Source organism: Rhopalosiphum padi, chromosome 3 (assembly GCF_020882245.1).
Source record: "Rhopalosiphum padi isolate XX-2018 chromosome 3, ASM2088224v1, whole genome shotgun sequence".
NCBI classification, from domain to species: Eukaryota; Metazoa; Arthropoda; class Insecta; order Hemiptera; family Aphididae; genus Rhopalosiphum; species Rhopalosiphum padi.
Window position 1 is genome coordinate 11759244 of NC_083599.1, and position 17892 is coordinate 11777135.

At 25.0% G+C, this 17892-nt stretch overlaps 1 protein-coding gene across 1 annotated transcript; it reads left to right on the forward strand.

Moving 5' to 3' along the window:
* The first annotated feature begins 6 nt into the window (after positions 1-6).
* On the forward strand, positions 7-11407 carry LOC132924073 (probable inactive serine/threonine-protein kinase bub1). Its single transcript, XM_060988155.1, is given in 21 exon segments — positions 7-257; positions 2308-2462; positions 3551-3755; positions 3859-4055; positions 4117-4330; positions 4390-4549; positions 5545-5702; positions 6043-6121; positions 6202-6311; positions 6522-6633; positions 6691-7586; positions 8383-8513; positions 8604-8764; positions 9052-9192; positions 9383-9417; positions 9419-9562; positions 9652-9774; positions 9928-10055; positions 10135-10291; positions 10376-10482; positions 11070-11407. Coding segments are annotated over 21 exon segments (3630 nt in total). The 5' UTR covers positions 7-221; the 3' UTR covers positions 11251-11407.
* Positions 11408-17892: the final 6485 nt, after the last annotated feature.

Below are 17892 nucleotides of genomic sequence, written 5' to 3' on the forward strand. Positions count from 1 at the left end.
GCGCCGCCGTCGTATCGTCCGCCAACCGGTACTAACGCAGGCACGTAGGACGCAGCGCTCTCGTCGGCGGCTGTTGGAAATTCGGCGTTCGCCGTTATCCGTTTTGTTTGAATAATATTGTATATTATCCATTATCCGGTCATATTCGGCCATATCGCGTTTCGCGTATTTTACTGTCTTCGTTGACAGGAAGCTCGTGCGTCGCCGGCGACATTTTGACGATGATCACTGACACGGAAATTCTTTCCGTTACTGAGGTAAGATCTATGCACACACACACACACGGTCTATACGTCGCGCTATAAATTGTTTTTGGACTAGTTAAATCGTCTGCTACTTGAGGCACTTTACAGACTCGGATTTATAGTAACTGATACTCTATAGCACGATTTGAGTAACCAAATAAGGTTATTATTGATATTACAACAACATGTATGAATGTAATAATTGAAATCGCTATTAATTTTTAGAATTTTATTCAAAGTTGTTTATCGAAATAGAAATAATAAAATTATCTTTGCAAACTCTGGACGACCTATCTGATGTAACAATACTCATAGCAGTGTTTGTCCATACATATCTGAGAAAGTTGTATGACAATCCACCAGGCCACCTGTATTAAAATTGTGTTCGGTTAAAACTTGTACTTGTAACTGTTGTTGACCTTCACTTAAATCGCTCATATTTTGCTAAAAACTTGGCATTCATATGTGGGTTGTTAAGTTTGCTATTTTAAGTTATCAAAAAGTATTCACCCCCTGAAGATTTAGATTGTTCTAATTTATTTTTAAAATAGGTGTTTTTTTTCTGAAATTATTTGAATAATTATTTTTTAAATATTAAACATGTTTTTTTTTAAATGTCTGCAGGTTTAGCATAGTAAATACTTTGTTCAATTATATGTAAACAATACAAATATTTTGAGTCTTATTTTACTCTATTCAAACAATTACTTTATAGTTTAAGATTATTCTTATAGAATTGTTATTCTTGATTTATTAATTAAAGGATTATATTAATGGTTTATACAAGCCATTTGGTAGGCATAGACTAACTCACTACATTTTAATTGATGTGAATTGAAAGATGGTTATTAAAAAGTAAGAAAACTCCATTTGGATGTTTTATATAAAATGCTATTCATATATCAATATTAATAATTGTCATTTTTTTTTTAAATTATTGATTCTTTTTGGTATTTCTGTGTTATATCTCGACTACCTTGGGTGCATAACCATGTTATCTCAACTACTGGAATATTACCAAGACTACCTATTGATATAATCATCCGTGGTATTTCGACTACCTAAATTTATTGAATATTAATAAAAATATATATTTGTATTATATTATTGATGTTTAAATTAACATTTAGTTAATAACAGTAATAATTCCAAATTTAAATCAATTTTGAAACACGATAAAATATAATCTAATAAACATTTAGATAACATCTAAAATTTTGTATAGAAAAAAATGTATAATTATAGTATACAACATTTAGTTAATTATTTTTTTGATGAAGAAAGCAGATTTTAAGATCCATTAAAATCTATTAAATGGTGAATCATTTGCAAGGTTTTGTCACCAAACAAATTCAGTCAGGTATGAACATAGTAAATTGTACATTACGATGATACAGATTATAACACAGGCATTTACATTTATAAATAGATTCCTATACGGAGGTAGTCGCGATATCCCAGTTGATTCTAACAGGTAGTCTTAGAAATATTTGGGTAGTTGAGATAATACGGAAGTACCATCCTTTTAATTTTATAAAATAAGTCAACGAAAAAGAAATATATATACATGAGTAAAGGTATATTTATAAAGTAAAATCAACATTTTTTTGACTATTTTATGCTTAGCATTATTTAATATTTTTTTTTGTATTACTATAGGTAAAAGATGTTAATAAGTTTATTATTATACTTTTAATATCTTTAAATATTTGTTAATGGATGATAATAATTAAATACTTTTACATTTCCTAAAATTGTGTATGTTTAACTCATATTGTTATTTATTTAACCCATAGATATATTAATTACTAATTTATTTGAAATTAAAATCTGTAGATCGTTTGGGAATGAATATGGTTTTTTTTAATTAAATTTAATTACTAGTTATACAAAGAGTAATACTCATAGAATTTTCATTATTGAAAATTCAAAACCAAAGGATGATGGGGAAAAGGGATATTAGACAACTTTAGTTTTATCATTATAATATATTTAATGCATTTAACAGTATTTGTTATTAATAACTGTATGACTGTCATTTAATCCTATTTAATGTTTATAGAAAACAATGAATACTGTAGATACATCTGATGCACTGGATTTGACTAAAGAAAATATTAGACCACTAAGACAAGGTAGAAAACCTATTCAATTAGAAACTGCTTTACAAGCACAATCTAATATGGAAATTCAACAAAAGTTAAATAAGGAGAAAGAGTAAGTTTAATAAACTTTATTTTTCAAATAGGTACTTAAAAATATTGATTGTATTCCATATTTATTTTAGTATCCTTTCTATTTTAATTATTTTTAATAAATTTAAAATTATTTATTTAGCATTACAGATGTTAAAAAAAATTTAATATATCTTGTTTATAAAGATCAGTACATACAGTAGAAACTCAATTAATTTATAAACTAATTTATGTATACCAATTTTGTTATTTGGAATCCAGTACACTTATCTTATGCTTACTGTACCTTGTCTATTAGAATATTATTGTAACAAAGATTCAAAGGTTCACTCAAAAAATAATTTCTAATTTTGTTATTAATAAATAGGTAATTAATTTAAATTAATTTACCCCTTCTTTCAATACCTATTTTTACATCCTCTATTGTGTATATTTTATTTTTTTAAATTTTATTTTGCTACAATTTTTTGTCAGAACTGCTAATTAAAGATGATTGATTCATTTAACTTTAGCTTGAGTACCTTTGAAAAACCTCTTGTAATTTGGACGTCACTTGGTCTGAATTTATCCGAGCTATTGAGGTTCTACTATGTATTTTTAAAAGAAAGTTATGCCACATATGTTGTCTTACAAAAATGAAACTTAGCAAAAACTGTTTTGTGCAGGATAGAACCATTTAGGTTATAGTGATAGTTAAGGTGTCAAATTGATATACCATATAGTTGAGAACATCATCAGTGAAATATTGTTTTTATTTTCTTGATATTTATACAAAAAAAGTTTTTATTGTTTTAAAATCCATTATTTTTGTGTTTTCTTAACTTAAATAATTTTTTTTGTAGTTCCAATGTTGAAAAACTAAGAGTGATATTTCACAGTTACAAATTCTGCTTTTTATGTGGTAAAAATTTGGTTTTTTTGTTATGACTGTAGCTTTCTCGTTCTTTATCACGCAAAATAGGTTATACTATGTTTTATATTTATAAGACATGTAGGACATAGGTATAGTGTCCTCTTAAACATAAAAATTATCAATGTTTTGTTTGTTTGATTTATTCAAAAAAATTAAGTATAAAATAAAGTTTTCATTACAATTTATTTTATTACTAGAAAATATGAACATGCTATTCGTACATATGAAGGTGATGATCCTTTAGCTCCACATTTTGAGTATATGAAATGGTTGGAACAAATATATTTAAAACACGGACCAGAAAGTAATTTGATGCCTCTAATTGAAGAAACTGTACAGAAATTCAAAGATGATTCAAAATACAAACAAGATCCCAGATTTATTACAATTTTAATTAATTTTGTAAATATCCAATTTATTTCATAACATATTGTTATATAGCATTCTTAATAAAACTATATATTTAAAAAAATTGAGATAATAAAAATTGTTTTAAATATTTTAGATTGAAAACCAATCAAATGCTATTGAGTTATATCAAACTGTTTACAACCAAGGTATTGGTACAATGTGTGCTTTGTTTTATCGTGCGTGGGCAGAATTATTGGATAGATACAATGATTTTAAACGTGTGGATCAAATATTTTTGTTGGGAATTAAAGCTAAGGCTGAGCCTGTTGAAGAACTTGAACAAGCTCATCTGTAAGCTACAGTTATTTTATTAAAATTATAAATTATTATATATTTTAAAATTATTTTATAGCCAATTCCAATTAAGCGTTGCTAGGCGAATGCTTAATGGACAGATAACAAATGATGACGATAAGAACCAAGAACCTGAAAAAAGACATGCATTCAATGTTTTAAAAAAGTCTGAAACGCATAGTGGTGTCAGGCATGGTTTTGGCGGAGTTATTGGAAAAGTACCTCAAATGAATAATGTCAATGGAAAAAATACTGTTCTTCGAATTTTTGAGGTAGTTTTTGAATAAAATTCAATAGTAACAAATTTATGATTATGTATAATTAAATATAGGATAACGATGAGAAGGGATTGCTTGGAACCGCAACTAATAATTGTGATCTCGCTCAAAAAGGCATAAATAAAGAAAATACAGTTAAAGCTGGACCATGGACCAAACCTAAAAAGACACGATCAAAAGTTCTTAAACCTGTATCGACTATTGACTTTGAAGGTTGGTTATATCAAATATTAAATCAAAAGACAGGTTTTTTACTAGGTCATTGCTTAGAGATAAACTAATGACGATGAATTTAATTAAAATATTAAAAACTTGGGTATGTATAATACCTACTAGTTTTATATAATATTATCTATATAATTTGACTTTGAAATTTGTCAACAATTTGATTGAAAATTCCTAAAATTTTCAATATTTATACGTAAGATTTGAAAATTTTCATACAAGGTTCTTCATGAGTTGTTATTACTGGATTAAAAAGTAAAGTTAAGATGTTGAGAATAATGAACAAATATTATTTATGAGCGCTGAAATTTAAATTTTTATAAAATTCCTGAGTTAATTAACAATTTATCATCAAATGATTCTTTTTAGTAGTTATAATTCAAAAATTAATAATCATAGGAACTTGAAATATTTACAAAATATTTATATTATCAATTGCTACTTATGAACCATGGTATAATTTTGAAAATATTTTAACTATTTTTTAGACATCTGACTATATAAATATTGATTAAAAAAATATTAAAATACATTGACAGGTTTTTTTTATAAGTATTTGAAGTCCAAATATTAACAACATTTGTCAAAATCATAAAAAATTGCAATTAGATTTGTAGTAAATATTTATAAAATGTTCAATTTCTATAGCTAAGAATTGGAAATGCAATATAGAGTTTTTATAAGTAGCTAATAATGTAACTAAAAAATGTACAAGTACTTTTTTTTAAAGTATTCCTGAAAAAGTGTTGATACCTTTTATAATACTTAAAGTAAAATAAATGATATAGGCTGATTGATCGTTTCCGATTAGAATCTTTTTCCCTATACAATGATATATAATCAATTTTAACACACCTATAATAGTGACCCACTTGACACATAATGTATAGCAGAGCGGTCTTCACTTACCTACTTTTTTTGTTTTTAAGGTTACTATGAAAATAAATAAATAATTTTGATTTGTCTAAAATTTTTAATTTTAGTACACCAGGATAATAATTTGGAATGTGTGACAAAATTACCTGGTATTACAGTTCCAAATGCTTTACGTAGTATAAAAGGAAATACTAATCTTTCCTGTCCAGTTGCTGTGTTTGAACCTCCAGATCCTACTAAAAGACCTATGTATTGTAAAGAGAAAGTGAGTTAAATCAAGAGTATTATATTTAAATGTTTATTTTATCTACTACATAATATGGGGAAGTTTTTTTTATGAAATCGACAAAAATCTATTAAAAATTATTTTATAGTAATTTTATGCTAAATTACTAATAATACTGTGAACATATTTTGCATATATACATTGTAGCTTTCTTATTAAATATTTATTATTTTAAAACTTACTACTTATCATTTATCTGGTTGAATATGTATTAATTATTAAATTCTCAGTAAAATATGATAATCTTTAAGATTAGGAATTAAAAAAATATGATTTTATATTTGTGTTACATTTTATTCAATATTATTATGTATATTAGGTGTATGCGGCTGGTAGAGATGTGCAACTTGAAGAAATTAGGTACGAGATCTACTTAAAACAAGAAAAAGAAAAAAAGCGTTAGTATTTAAAATTTATTCAATATTCTAATACTAATAGAGACTAATTAATTATTTGAAATTGTCATTAAATAATTTAGATTTAAAAGAAAAATCACATTCATTAAGTTCAACAAAATCCCAACCAAAGGAAAAAATAGTAAAACCTTTAAAAAAAGTTATTTTGCCAGAAGATAATAATGAATTTAAGGTAATGAATAAAATTACTATATTTTGTTATTTCTACATAATAGTTTAAATTTTCATTTATCTATATTATCTAATTATACAATACTGTTAGCGTACATATATTATCTATAAATGTAATATATAAAATATTTAATGTTTAATTTGGCCTTAGCTACTGTGGCTTTTGAATGTTTTTTTTTTTATAATTAAATCTGAATTACTTAATATTTAGGTTCCACTTCCACTGCGTAATAATGAGCCTGATCCTTTAAGTCAATCTGTCACTGTCAACACAAGAGTTGCAATTGATTTAGTTCAACAAATGTGGAATAGTCCATGTGCAGGTAACATATTTAAGTTACAATTGAAAAGCCATTTTTAAACTAACTTTTTTTATTTAGATAAAGAAGAAGAGTCAGAATTAATTTCAAGGGATAGAAAACCAATTGCGTTTGATGCATTTGAAGAAGTTGATAATAATATAAAGTCTTGTCCTTCAGATTTTATGGTTTATGAAGATAACAAAACACCGATTGCCAACAATGTTTTTAATATACAAGAAAAAGAAGTGGTTAGAAATCAAAGAGATTTCTATGTATACACAGATGATAATGATCAAGGAACACTTCATAAAGAACCTACTGTATTTGTTGATTACAATGATGAAAATCAAGTGTACATAGATAAAAATGATGAAAATAATGGAAAAGGTTTTAAAGTACCAGATGTATATGTCGATAATGATGAAAATGTGTTCCGCAAAAAAAGTTCTAAAATAAATCAGTTAATGGGTCAAAAAGGAAGTAGTAGTATTAAAAATGGTTCAAAAATAGAAGAGAAAATACCACAAAATCAAGTTAAAAATCCAAGTGATTTCTATGTTTACACAGATGAGGATGATCAAGGAATTCATAAAGAACATGTACTCATTGACCAAAATGATAAAAATCATGTAGAAAATGAAATTCAAGTATACATAGATGAAAATGATGAAAATAATGGAAACGGTTTTAAAGTACCAGACGTATATGTTGATAATGATGAAAATGTGTTCAGCAAAAAAAGTTCTAAAATGAATCAATTTATGGGTCAAAAAGCAAGTAGTAGTATCAAAAACAGTTCAAAAATAGAATTAAAGAATGATAAAAACTGTAAACAACCTAGTGTTCAAAATTATGAAGTCTATAAGGATGACTCTTATGAAACCAAAAATACTGAAAAACAAGTTGACAAAACTAAAGATAATTCTATTAATCCAAGTAATGAAGGCAAGTCTCCTATCAAAAAAATGCAAAATGTAAGTTAGTTTTTTTTACATATTTATTGGTTATAATTATGTGATTAAGCCTTGTCAGTAACAATTTTTCTAAATATCATTTAAGAAAAATGAATTTTAAAGTTATTATCAGGGCTCAAGACTTGTAATTATTAGTTCATTGGTTTGTAAAACAGTTAATGTTAAAAGAAATTCAATATCCAATGTGTTTTTATATTGTTGTATTTCTTATAACTATTTTACTATTTATTTAAAAACTAATGTATAAATTACTTTTACAAGTGATTTAATTAAAATATCCAATTTTTTATTGGTGATTGATGAATTTGAGTAAATTATACATACTGTGTAAGCATTCTCAACTTTTAATGAAAATAATTTAGATTACATGCATCAGTAAATGAATATTGAATGTTATTACTACAATCTTTTTAGTTCTACAATTTTTCAATAAATTAAAATGTATACTAATTCATACATTTTAAGTGTTATGAGTCAAGATTTATAGTATAAATAGTTTAAATTTATTCTAAATATTTTGGAAATATTATTTTGTACAAAAATTATCATAGCAAAAATGTTTAAGTCTACAATTAACATTTTTTAAATTACAACAAAATATCTAAAAATTTGTTGTAGAAAATTGTTTATTACAATTCGGAACATCCAATCAAATTAACGATAAATAGAAATATGTATTCATAATATGTAATAATTAATAAATTTATTTTTATCAATGAAATTTCAATATCTGATGAATAGATCTTAGATATTCTCATTTATATGTTTTCAAGTACCTATTGTATTTATTTTTCAGATTGAAGTAAATGATGATGACATAACCTGCTCAACAAAAGCATTTGCTTTTCTTTTGTCTAGTTCAACACCATTGGCCCCAGGAAGAACCAAAACAAATTTTGTCATTGAAAATCAACAACAACCACAAACGTATGTAAAATTAATTTAGTAAAATGTTAAAAATCACATAATACATTATTTACAAAACTGAATTTTCACTTTTGTCCTTATACTAAATAGTCGAATTGAACCAAATAAAAACAAAGAAACTGAAGAATTTCAATTGGGAAAAAATTTGAGTATGATACTGGAAGCGTCTAAAGAACGTAATAGTAGTACTTCATCTGGAATTATTTCTTCATCGGTTACAAAAGCAGAACAACAATCTTCAATTGATTTTGGTATGATAATTTGTGTATAATTTATAAATTGTATCTCCGTTTATGTTTATTTAAACTATAAACATAACATGTACAGTTAATAGCTTTTAAAAAAATGTATAGCTAAGAATAAGATAAAAATAAAATATTATTTTATTTCAATGTTAAGTTAAATTTTTAATAATAATATATAATGCTTACCATGTATTTGGTCTTAAAATTTTAATGTTTGAAATTAAATTTTTGTTTTCTTAATATTCTCAAATAATAATTTGATTAATATATAGCTGATTGTTTTTTTTATCTAGGTGATGCAATTAATCCTTTTGATGATGAATTAATAACCAAATTATTACAAAGAGTAATTAAATTTCCTAATGAACATCACAAATCTGGTTATGTAGAGCAAGAATCAGAGTTACCATTTATGCGATCTGAGTTCAAATTGGGTATGTATAATTTGTATTTTAAATTTGCATAGCCTATGAGTGGCTATTTCCATTATACTAATTATATTATTCTTTTTTTTTCTTTCTCTTATTGTATTTAATAAATTAATAAATTGTGTATTACTTGTAAAGTTAAAAGAAATATATATATAAGAAACCAATATTAAAATTAATGTTTTATTTCATCTAGGTCAAAATAAAATGACACTGCTCAATGAAATTGGTAAAGGGATCATATGCACGTGTGATGAAAGTTAGATCAGATGGTGAAAATGCTGTAGAAAGAGCACTTAAAATTCAAAAACCAGCATGTGCTTGGGAATGGTATATAAGTAAAGAAATCAAGTATCGTCTTAAAGATTCTGAGAAAGTAAATGAGTGATATTTTTTTATATACATATTTTATGTACAGTTATGTTGTTCTTTTAACGATACTAACATTTTTTTTTTGTGTTTAAGGCACTATCTTATTTCATTAACATGGATCAGATGTTTGTTTTCAAAAATGGATCAATTATCTCTATGGAATTTGCTACTCATGGAACACTATTATCTGTAATTTTAGCGTATAAAGTGGCGATGGTTAGTTTAAAAAGGAATTATATACACCATAATCTAAATATTCTAAATGATTTATTTTGTTGATCTTTAGCTTTTTTAATGTCAAATATTCAACACTTGTTTATAATTATTGATAATGCTATAAAATACCAAAAACATTTTTATGATTTATAGAACCGTTCCATCCCTATAACCGTTGGTGCATTGCTCATTTTACAAGTGACATCAGCACTCAAATACCTTCATCAATGTCAAATCATTCATGGAGATTTAAAACCAGATAATGTTATTATTAAAACATTGTAAGTTTCATCAATGATCAATGTATTTTATATTTTTATAGAATTGTTTTAATTTATTGAAAAAAAAACTATTTTTTAGACCTAATCAATGTGATCAACCTTGTGTGCAGTTAATCGATTTTGGTCGTAGTATTGATATGACTTTATTCCCTCCTGATACTACTTTTACACACACAGTGAAAACTGCTGATTTTATTTGTCATGAAATGAGAGAAAAATTGCCTTGGACATACCAGGTTATCATTTATTTAAATTTTTTTTTTTTGTAATAAATTAAAATATATTTATTTTATTATGTATATATGTTTATTCTATTATAGACTGATTATTTTGGATTGGCTGGAATTATGTACATGGTTCTCATGTCAGACTACATGAAAACTCAAAAAATACGTAAATTATGGGTGCCATTGAAACCATTTCCAAGGTAAAAATAATATATTGTCTTTTAAGTTTGTTTCTCAATAATTTGTTATTTAAAATGTTAATGTATTAAGAGGACGTTATCCCCGCATGTATTGTCTCTGTCTTACATACATACAATATGAAATTATTTGTTCAGCAAAATTCATTTTGTGATGTTAAATTTAATATTAGAGTAAATTTACCTATTATCAAATTTAAAGGTAAAAATAATGTTTGGAAAATGTTGTATGCTTTTATTGATATTATGATTTTAAAGTGAGTTATAGCTATGTAAAATATTACAACTTTAAAATGTTCATAACTCACTTTAAAATATTAATATCAATAAAAGCATAAGACATTTCCTAAATAATATTCTTACCTTTAACTTTGATAACGGATAAATTTACTGTAATAATAAAACCAACATCACAAAATGTGTTTTGTTGAATGAAAATTTACTATGATGTAATAAGACAGAAACAACACATGCGGACATAATGTCCTAATAACGATTTTATATAATATCTCATCACATTGTGTATTACATCTTTTAAATAAAAATATCATCCATTTACATTTAATTAAATTGTTATTTTAATTGTATAGATACATAGACAAAGAACTTTGGGGCACTATGCTGAGCATGTTGTTGAATATAGAATCATGCAAGAAGCTACCTAACTTGGATGAAATTATAAGGAAATTGAACAAATATTTATCAATTCAACAAAAAGTGGTATTGAAACATAATTTTACTAGCTTAAAAAATGCATTAAAAAAAAATTAATGTTTTGAAGTTTTACATTTATTCTAATGAATTTTTTTATATATTTAGTTTATTTACTGTACTTTTTTTTAAGAACCTTTTAATTGTACTAATTTTTGTGTAGTATGATTTTTATATTCTTTCGAGTATTCTTTTCATTATACTTCATTTTTTTAAATTTTTATTTATTCATTTATTATCATAACAGAAAAATACTAATTAATGGTAAGATACAATGAAAAAAAACAAAAAAGGGTTATCATAAAAGGTTCTCTTTATTGTGGCCTACTTATGAACACGAGTGCACATAGCAATCAACTTAAAGTAATTGTGACAAAATGTATGTATTATTATTACAATAAGGGGAAGATGTAATAACAAAGGGGATAGAAGAGTACATAAAGGGGACTGAAACTATTAAGAGATAATACGTGAGCGTAGGGAAGTCAACTTTACATGGAAGATTTAACCAACTGAAAAATAGATAGGACCTATGTGTCTGTGATCATCCTAAGTAGAAAACCTGATACTATGTTATATACACATTAAATATTATATAGGTACTTGTTATATTTTTTGAACTTTGTTAGTTATATTGTGCTTTGATAGTTTTATTATTTTTTTTCTACTCAAATTATGGTCAATGGTTTTAGAATATATGAATCTGATTATCAGTCCCCCTTAGTGAGTACAGCTTTTAGGGTATTGACCATTAAAGATATTATTAGTTTGAAAAAGTCGGTGTAGTGAAGTATATATTACTAGTATTTCTAGTAGATTAACACAAGTGAAAAATGAAATACAACTAAAATCATGGCAGCTTCCAAAAGAAAACTATAGCCTAATTAGATTGGGAATTGCTATTATAAAAATAATATGATGATCAACATTATTGTTAATTTGTGTTTAGCACTAAATAAATTTCAATAAGACAGTTTTGTAAACGACATATCTATACATTTTTAATTAAAAATATTACAGTTATTAAAAAATTTTATAAATCAAAAAATTTGTTATTAAATTATAACATAAGGAATGTACGAGATATGGCAACTAATGGCATGAAATATCTTGAACGTAATAAAACTACTTCAGGCAATAGGCATTGAAAATTATTTTTAAACGATCTATTAGTGCTTTATTAGTGAAGGTATATAAATTGATAATGAATTTGCAAAACATGATTATAGACATAAATTATAAATTATATATTATCATATTATCACATATTATAAGTTCATAATAAATCGTAATCGCCAGGCGTTGTAGATAGGCAACTAAAGATACACCTTCATTATGGTGTGTATATAATAGAAGAAATGTGTTTTAAAAATTAATTAATTCTTAAATTATAATTTATGACGTTCAGTATTATCTACCTAATTAAATTACGATAAATATGAGATTAACGCAAATCGGGATATCGCTGGCAGAGATATTATGTGTTTCCATCCTATAAATAGCTTAAACCAAGTTAAGCTATATATAAGAATTACACTAAAATTTCGCAAATTCTGCCAAAATTGTCCACTTTAAGTTGGATAAATACAGAATATTCTATTAAAAAAATTAATTAGAATAACTATTAGGAACCGGTATGATCAGGACACCTATTGTAGGTTTTTTAACTCGATATATGCTAAATTATTTTAATCTTTGTATAATTAATTGAATTAAAATTAGCATATACCTATTTAATTTTTACTCCTTTTCCGACTGCGCCAATGTAGGTGTCAGGTGGTTCGGAAGCTACTAGGCATATCTAGGTACTATAATATGAACTTATAATCCAGAGGTTCCCAACCTTTTTTGACTCACGGCACTCTTAGTCATTTTCTAAAAATCCGGAGGCACCCTATGCATTATGGTCCTATAGACTAAAAATATATTTCAAATAATTTCACGGCACCCTAGTTGAGAATCTCTGTTATAATCTCTATATTATAGGACAATTTATGCATTTTTTTTAAGTCTTAGTTGGCTTATACTTTTTATTCATTTATATTTATTGTTGATCTGAAAGCATTTGCTTTAGTCCGTATAATTATAACATGGGAAACTTAATTATGCAATTCAAAGTAGATTAATTAATATTGTACTGCAGTTTATACCTACAAATTTATATTATTGATAACACATTTAATTACAGTGGATACTGGATATTCAATTTTATAAACATAAAACTATATATTATATGTACTATAACTTATAAGGCTATAAAAATAAAATAATAAAGGTAACAATAATAAATAATTAAAATTTAATAAGGTTAAGGCCACTTTTTTAGATGGGTTATGTAACGGAAACAGGTATGATATTATCGTATATTAAATAATATTAAAAAATATTATTAGCAGCAGTTATTAGGCCGAGGCTCAGCATTTTTAGTTTTTATTATATCGGTTATTCGTTCGCCAAAATGCAAGCTCATTGTCATTTTTCGTTACGAAAAATCATATCTGTCATCTATACAGGTACTCCAATAAACAAATAAAAAAATGTATTTTAAATTCAACGGTCAAATTCACGAGTTTTATATAGTTTCAGTAGTTATGTATTTTATTTTAAAATACATTATTTAGGACTTAGGTATGCAAAATTGTATGTACATACAAATGTAAATTTCATGTTTCGTTATTCATAACTTATTTTAATAAAAATTGTATGATTGTATAATATGGTTAGGTTAATACTGTAAATAATTAATTAATTATATTTTTTATAATTGACTTGATTATGTTAGTGAACTAATGAAAATTTTTCAACTTTGTAGTTAGAAACAAAATTTACAAATAATTTTTTATAATATAATACTTCAAATACACCTAGCTTTTGAAGGTCTTTCTGTTAGAACTTATTGTTCCGGACTTCTGGTTTATGTCTCACCTATAAACGAATATCTGAACAGTTAGGCAAATTGATGAGTAGGACATGAGTAGCAGAACTATTAGGTATCATTTTTCGAACAAAAAATAAACTGTTAATGTCGACATATTTGACAAATATGTCTGTTTGTTTTACATTTTTTTTACGGCTTTACAGCGATTTTAAATTCATTGGAGCAAAAATATAAAACTATGGACCGGCGACATTCCAAGGATTCTGAAGGTCGTAAAACTTTTCAGACTGAACACCAGTTACTCCAAAACCTTCTGAAAATAAATGAACAAACCTGGATCGCTTTCTAATTTCAACCATCCTTATATGAGCCTATGTAAATACACTGACTAAATTAACATATACACAATATTTGAATTTACGAGTAGAATTTCACAAAACTTAATATTATCAAGTGCACAGATCTTGATAACGAATAAATTATTCCATGAAATTTTAATGTATATTATGGTTTAAATATTTTAAGTTCATAATTTGATAAGAAATAAAATTATCCTTAAAAAAATTGTATTCATGTAGGACAAGGCGTTGCACCTAAATTTACAATGATTTATCTATTTTGTATTTATTGTGTTTGTCATCGCATTTTGAAGCAGCGCGAATGCTTAGTTTTTCATATTGGAGGATGGTTATTGGTAACAAATTGGATACAGAAGGTAATTTTACATTAATATTAATAAAAAAAGTCCAGCACTTTTGAAAAACAATCAGAAGAATAAAGATTATAGATAATATATATACGCAATAATAATATATAAGATAATTTATATTTTTCCACAAAACCAGTTTTCCATAAAAACAACTTTTTTGTTTTGTTGTGATTCAAAAATGAATATCCGTAGATACTTAAAATTAGTATTTTCTACATGAAATTGTAAAACAAGTATAAATTGAAGGTAAAGGCAATTCTAAAAATATTTCGAGCCTTAACTATATGCGCTATTTATAAACATTTTAAATTTGAAAATTTAATCAATAAATGTAGATAAAAAAATGTTTCATTTCGTCAAAAAGTTTAAAAATAATATTGGGTATAGGTTTCTCAGGTTATTATTACTGGATTTAAAATTGAGCTTGAATCAACAAATATTGTTTATGAGCCCCTGAGTATTAAATCTTAATAAAATTGGATATTCAGGCGTAATACAATAATTTATTATCAAACAATTTTTAGTTTTTTTGTAGTTATTCAACAAATATTAATATAGTAACTTGAAACATTTCACTCTTTTTACTTAAATATTTTTATAAATAATTATTTTACTATTTTCAATGAAATTTTAAAAATATTTACTTGATCAACAATTTTTAAAGGCATTTTAAATTTTCGAATCTTTAAATTTTTTTTTTTTAAAGGAATCAATACAAATTGATATAGTCTTGGAAAAAAATCTATTTTGAATCGTTTTTTAGAATAATTTTAAATATTTAATTTTGTTTTTTTTATTATGGATCTTTAGTTGTTCCTATATAAAGATTAATTTATTATATATTGTATCAATGGTTAATGTACTACTTTAATTTTCTTATGTTCTGAGATACCTACTATACATCATATAGCTACTTATGAACGACTAAACTATATAGTTAAATATTTTTTTTTAAACATTAGGTAGGTACATATTTTTTTACATTTTACATGCCTCTAGTCGAATAAAATAGCTGCCCTTCGTGATCTAAATATGTTCCTTTTGCATTATACTAAATACTATAGTCACTTATCTATTAAATGCATTACCTGTGCGTATGTTACAAGGTGGAAATAATCATAATTGGTAGGTTATTAATTTATTATCACTTTTAATATACTTAGATATAGCATATTATGGTTTTTTTTTTTTACTGTTTTACGGGTCTACGTTAATGGAATTAATGGAAATTAAAAAGAAACCCTTCGTGTGACCACAAGTTGTAATGTTGTATATGATTTTACGAAAAATAATATGTATATCTATTATAAATTATAATGTTTTGGGTTTGTTTGGAGTTATTCTATATAATATTTCATAATATTGTACCTATGTTTTATAAAATATTAACAGGATCAGTTCATCGCCAAGACGTAGGCACCTAGGTATAATATTTGTAATAGGTAAATATATAATATAGCTCAGCTAGGCTAAACACTTGACAATGTTGGAAAATAAAATGTATGATTTTTAGATCATTAAATAGATTTATAAATTAGAATAGAATCTTAATAAAAAAAAATTAATTATATTTAACATAATTTGACAGTATTATGTACTAAGATAATGTAGTTGTAACTTGTAGACGTTGAAGTATTTAAGTATATACCTACTACCTAGTTGGTATTTGATATTTAAATAAATACAATATTTAACTATGAAGAAACTAAATAATTAGTTACTTACGACTTACCTATATATATCATGCTTATTTTAAACTACCAGTATAATATCTCAAATTTTATAAATTTTGAGTTTGTGGTGGCCTTGTTCTGGATGCGTGCGTTTATTCTATTCGATGTACTTCTTTGAAACAGATTAAATTTCAAAGTGTTTTTATGAGTTTAAACAACTATAAGCTACAATATAAACCGATTTTTAATATTGCAATAATACAATATGATTTATTAACATAATATATCTTATATAACTATTTGTTGAAACTTTACCATAAAATAATCCCATACATATAATATCTAAATGGGTATACTATCATTAGGGCATATAGAGATATAAATGCCTTTAAAAATACCGAAAAATACCCTGCCAAAAAATGCATTTATTATGACCTAAAAACTCTAAAAATGCATTATTTATTAAATAAATTCAAATTATTATGTAAAAAAGATATAATACAAAAAAAATTAGTAAAAATTTAAAGTAAATTTGGCTGATTGGATGGTGTGACAGTGACATAGATATATAGGTACATTCAATAAAGATAAATTGAAATTTATTATCTAATTTAAAACCGGATTATTTGATGAAAAATTCAAAATGAAAATAATTTATATTACGCACCTAGTACTATGTAGTACTTATATTTCAATGAAGTAAAATTTTTTAGGTCATAAAACGAGAAATAAGTCAAAAATGTCTTAAAATTTTTTTAAAAATGCATTAAAATTAAACGTCAAAAAATGCCCCCCAAAAATATTTATGATTAGAACATAAAGTATTTGAAACACCTTTGTAGCTTGGATAGCAGCGTGTAAGACTTTTCAAAAAAAAAAGATACAAATGCATTGAAATCCGAGCCTTAATTATCATTATGTTTTTAATAATGTACATAATAAATTTGGGCTTGTAATAATATAAAGAATAAAATATTAAACATAGTTTTCGCAGCATAAGATTTAAATTTAGTTCCGATTAAGCTCATTGATTTCTTTTGTTAATTATTATAATTCATAGGTAGATAATATTATAATATTATAATTTATTTAAAGTGAAGTTTTGTGTGCAATGGAAACTACGACTGTGTCATCAATATTGGTAAGACATATAATAGTACATTATAGTAAGTATAATTACTCATCTACATATAGTCTATACAGTAGCGCAGTGAACTTTTTTCCAGAGGCTAATTTAATATTTCTACCATTTACCTGCTACCTGTTCACATAAAGCCAAGGCATTCACTGTTTAACTGTTATATTTGTTACTATAATATGTCTATAGTAAATATACTAAAAAAAACAATTCAAACTGAATTATTTTATATTGGTCATAACCTCAAGACGACAAAGACGATCAATGATTATAGCCATTTGATTATAGCATTTATACCCCTTTC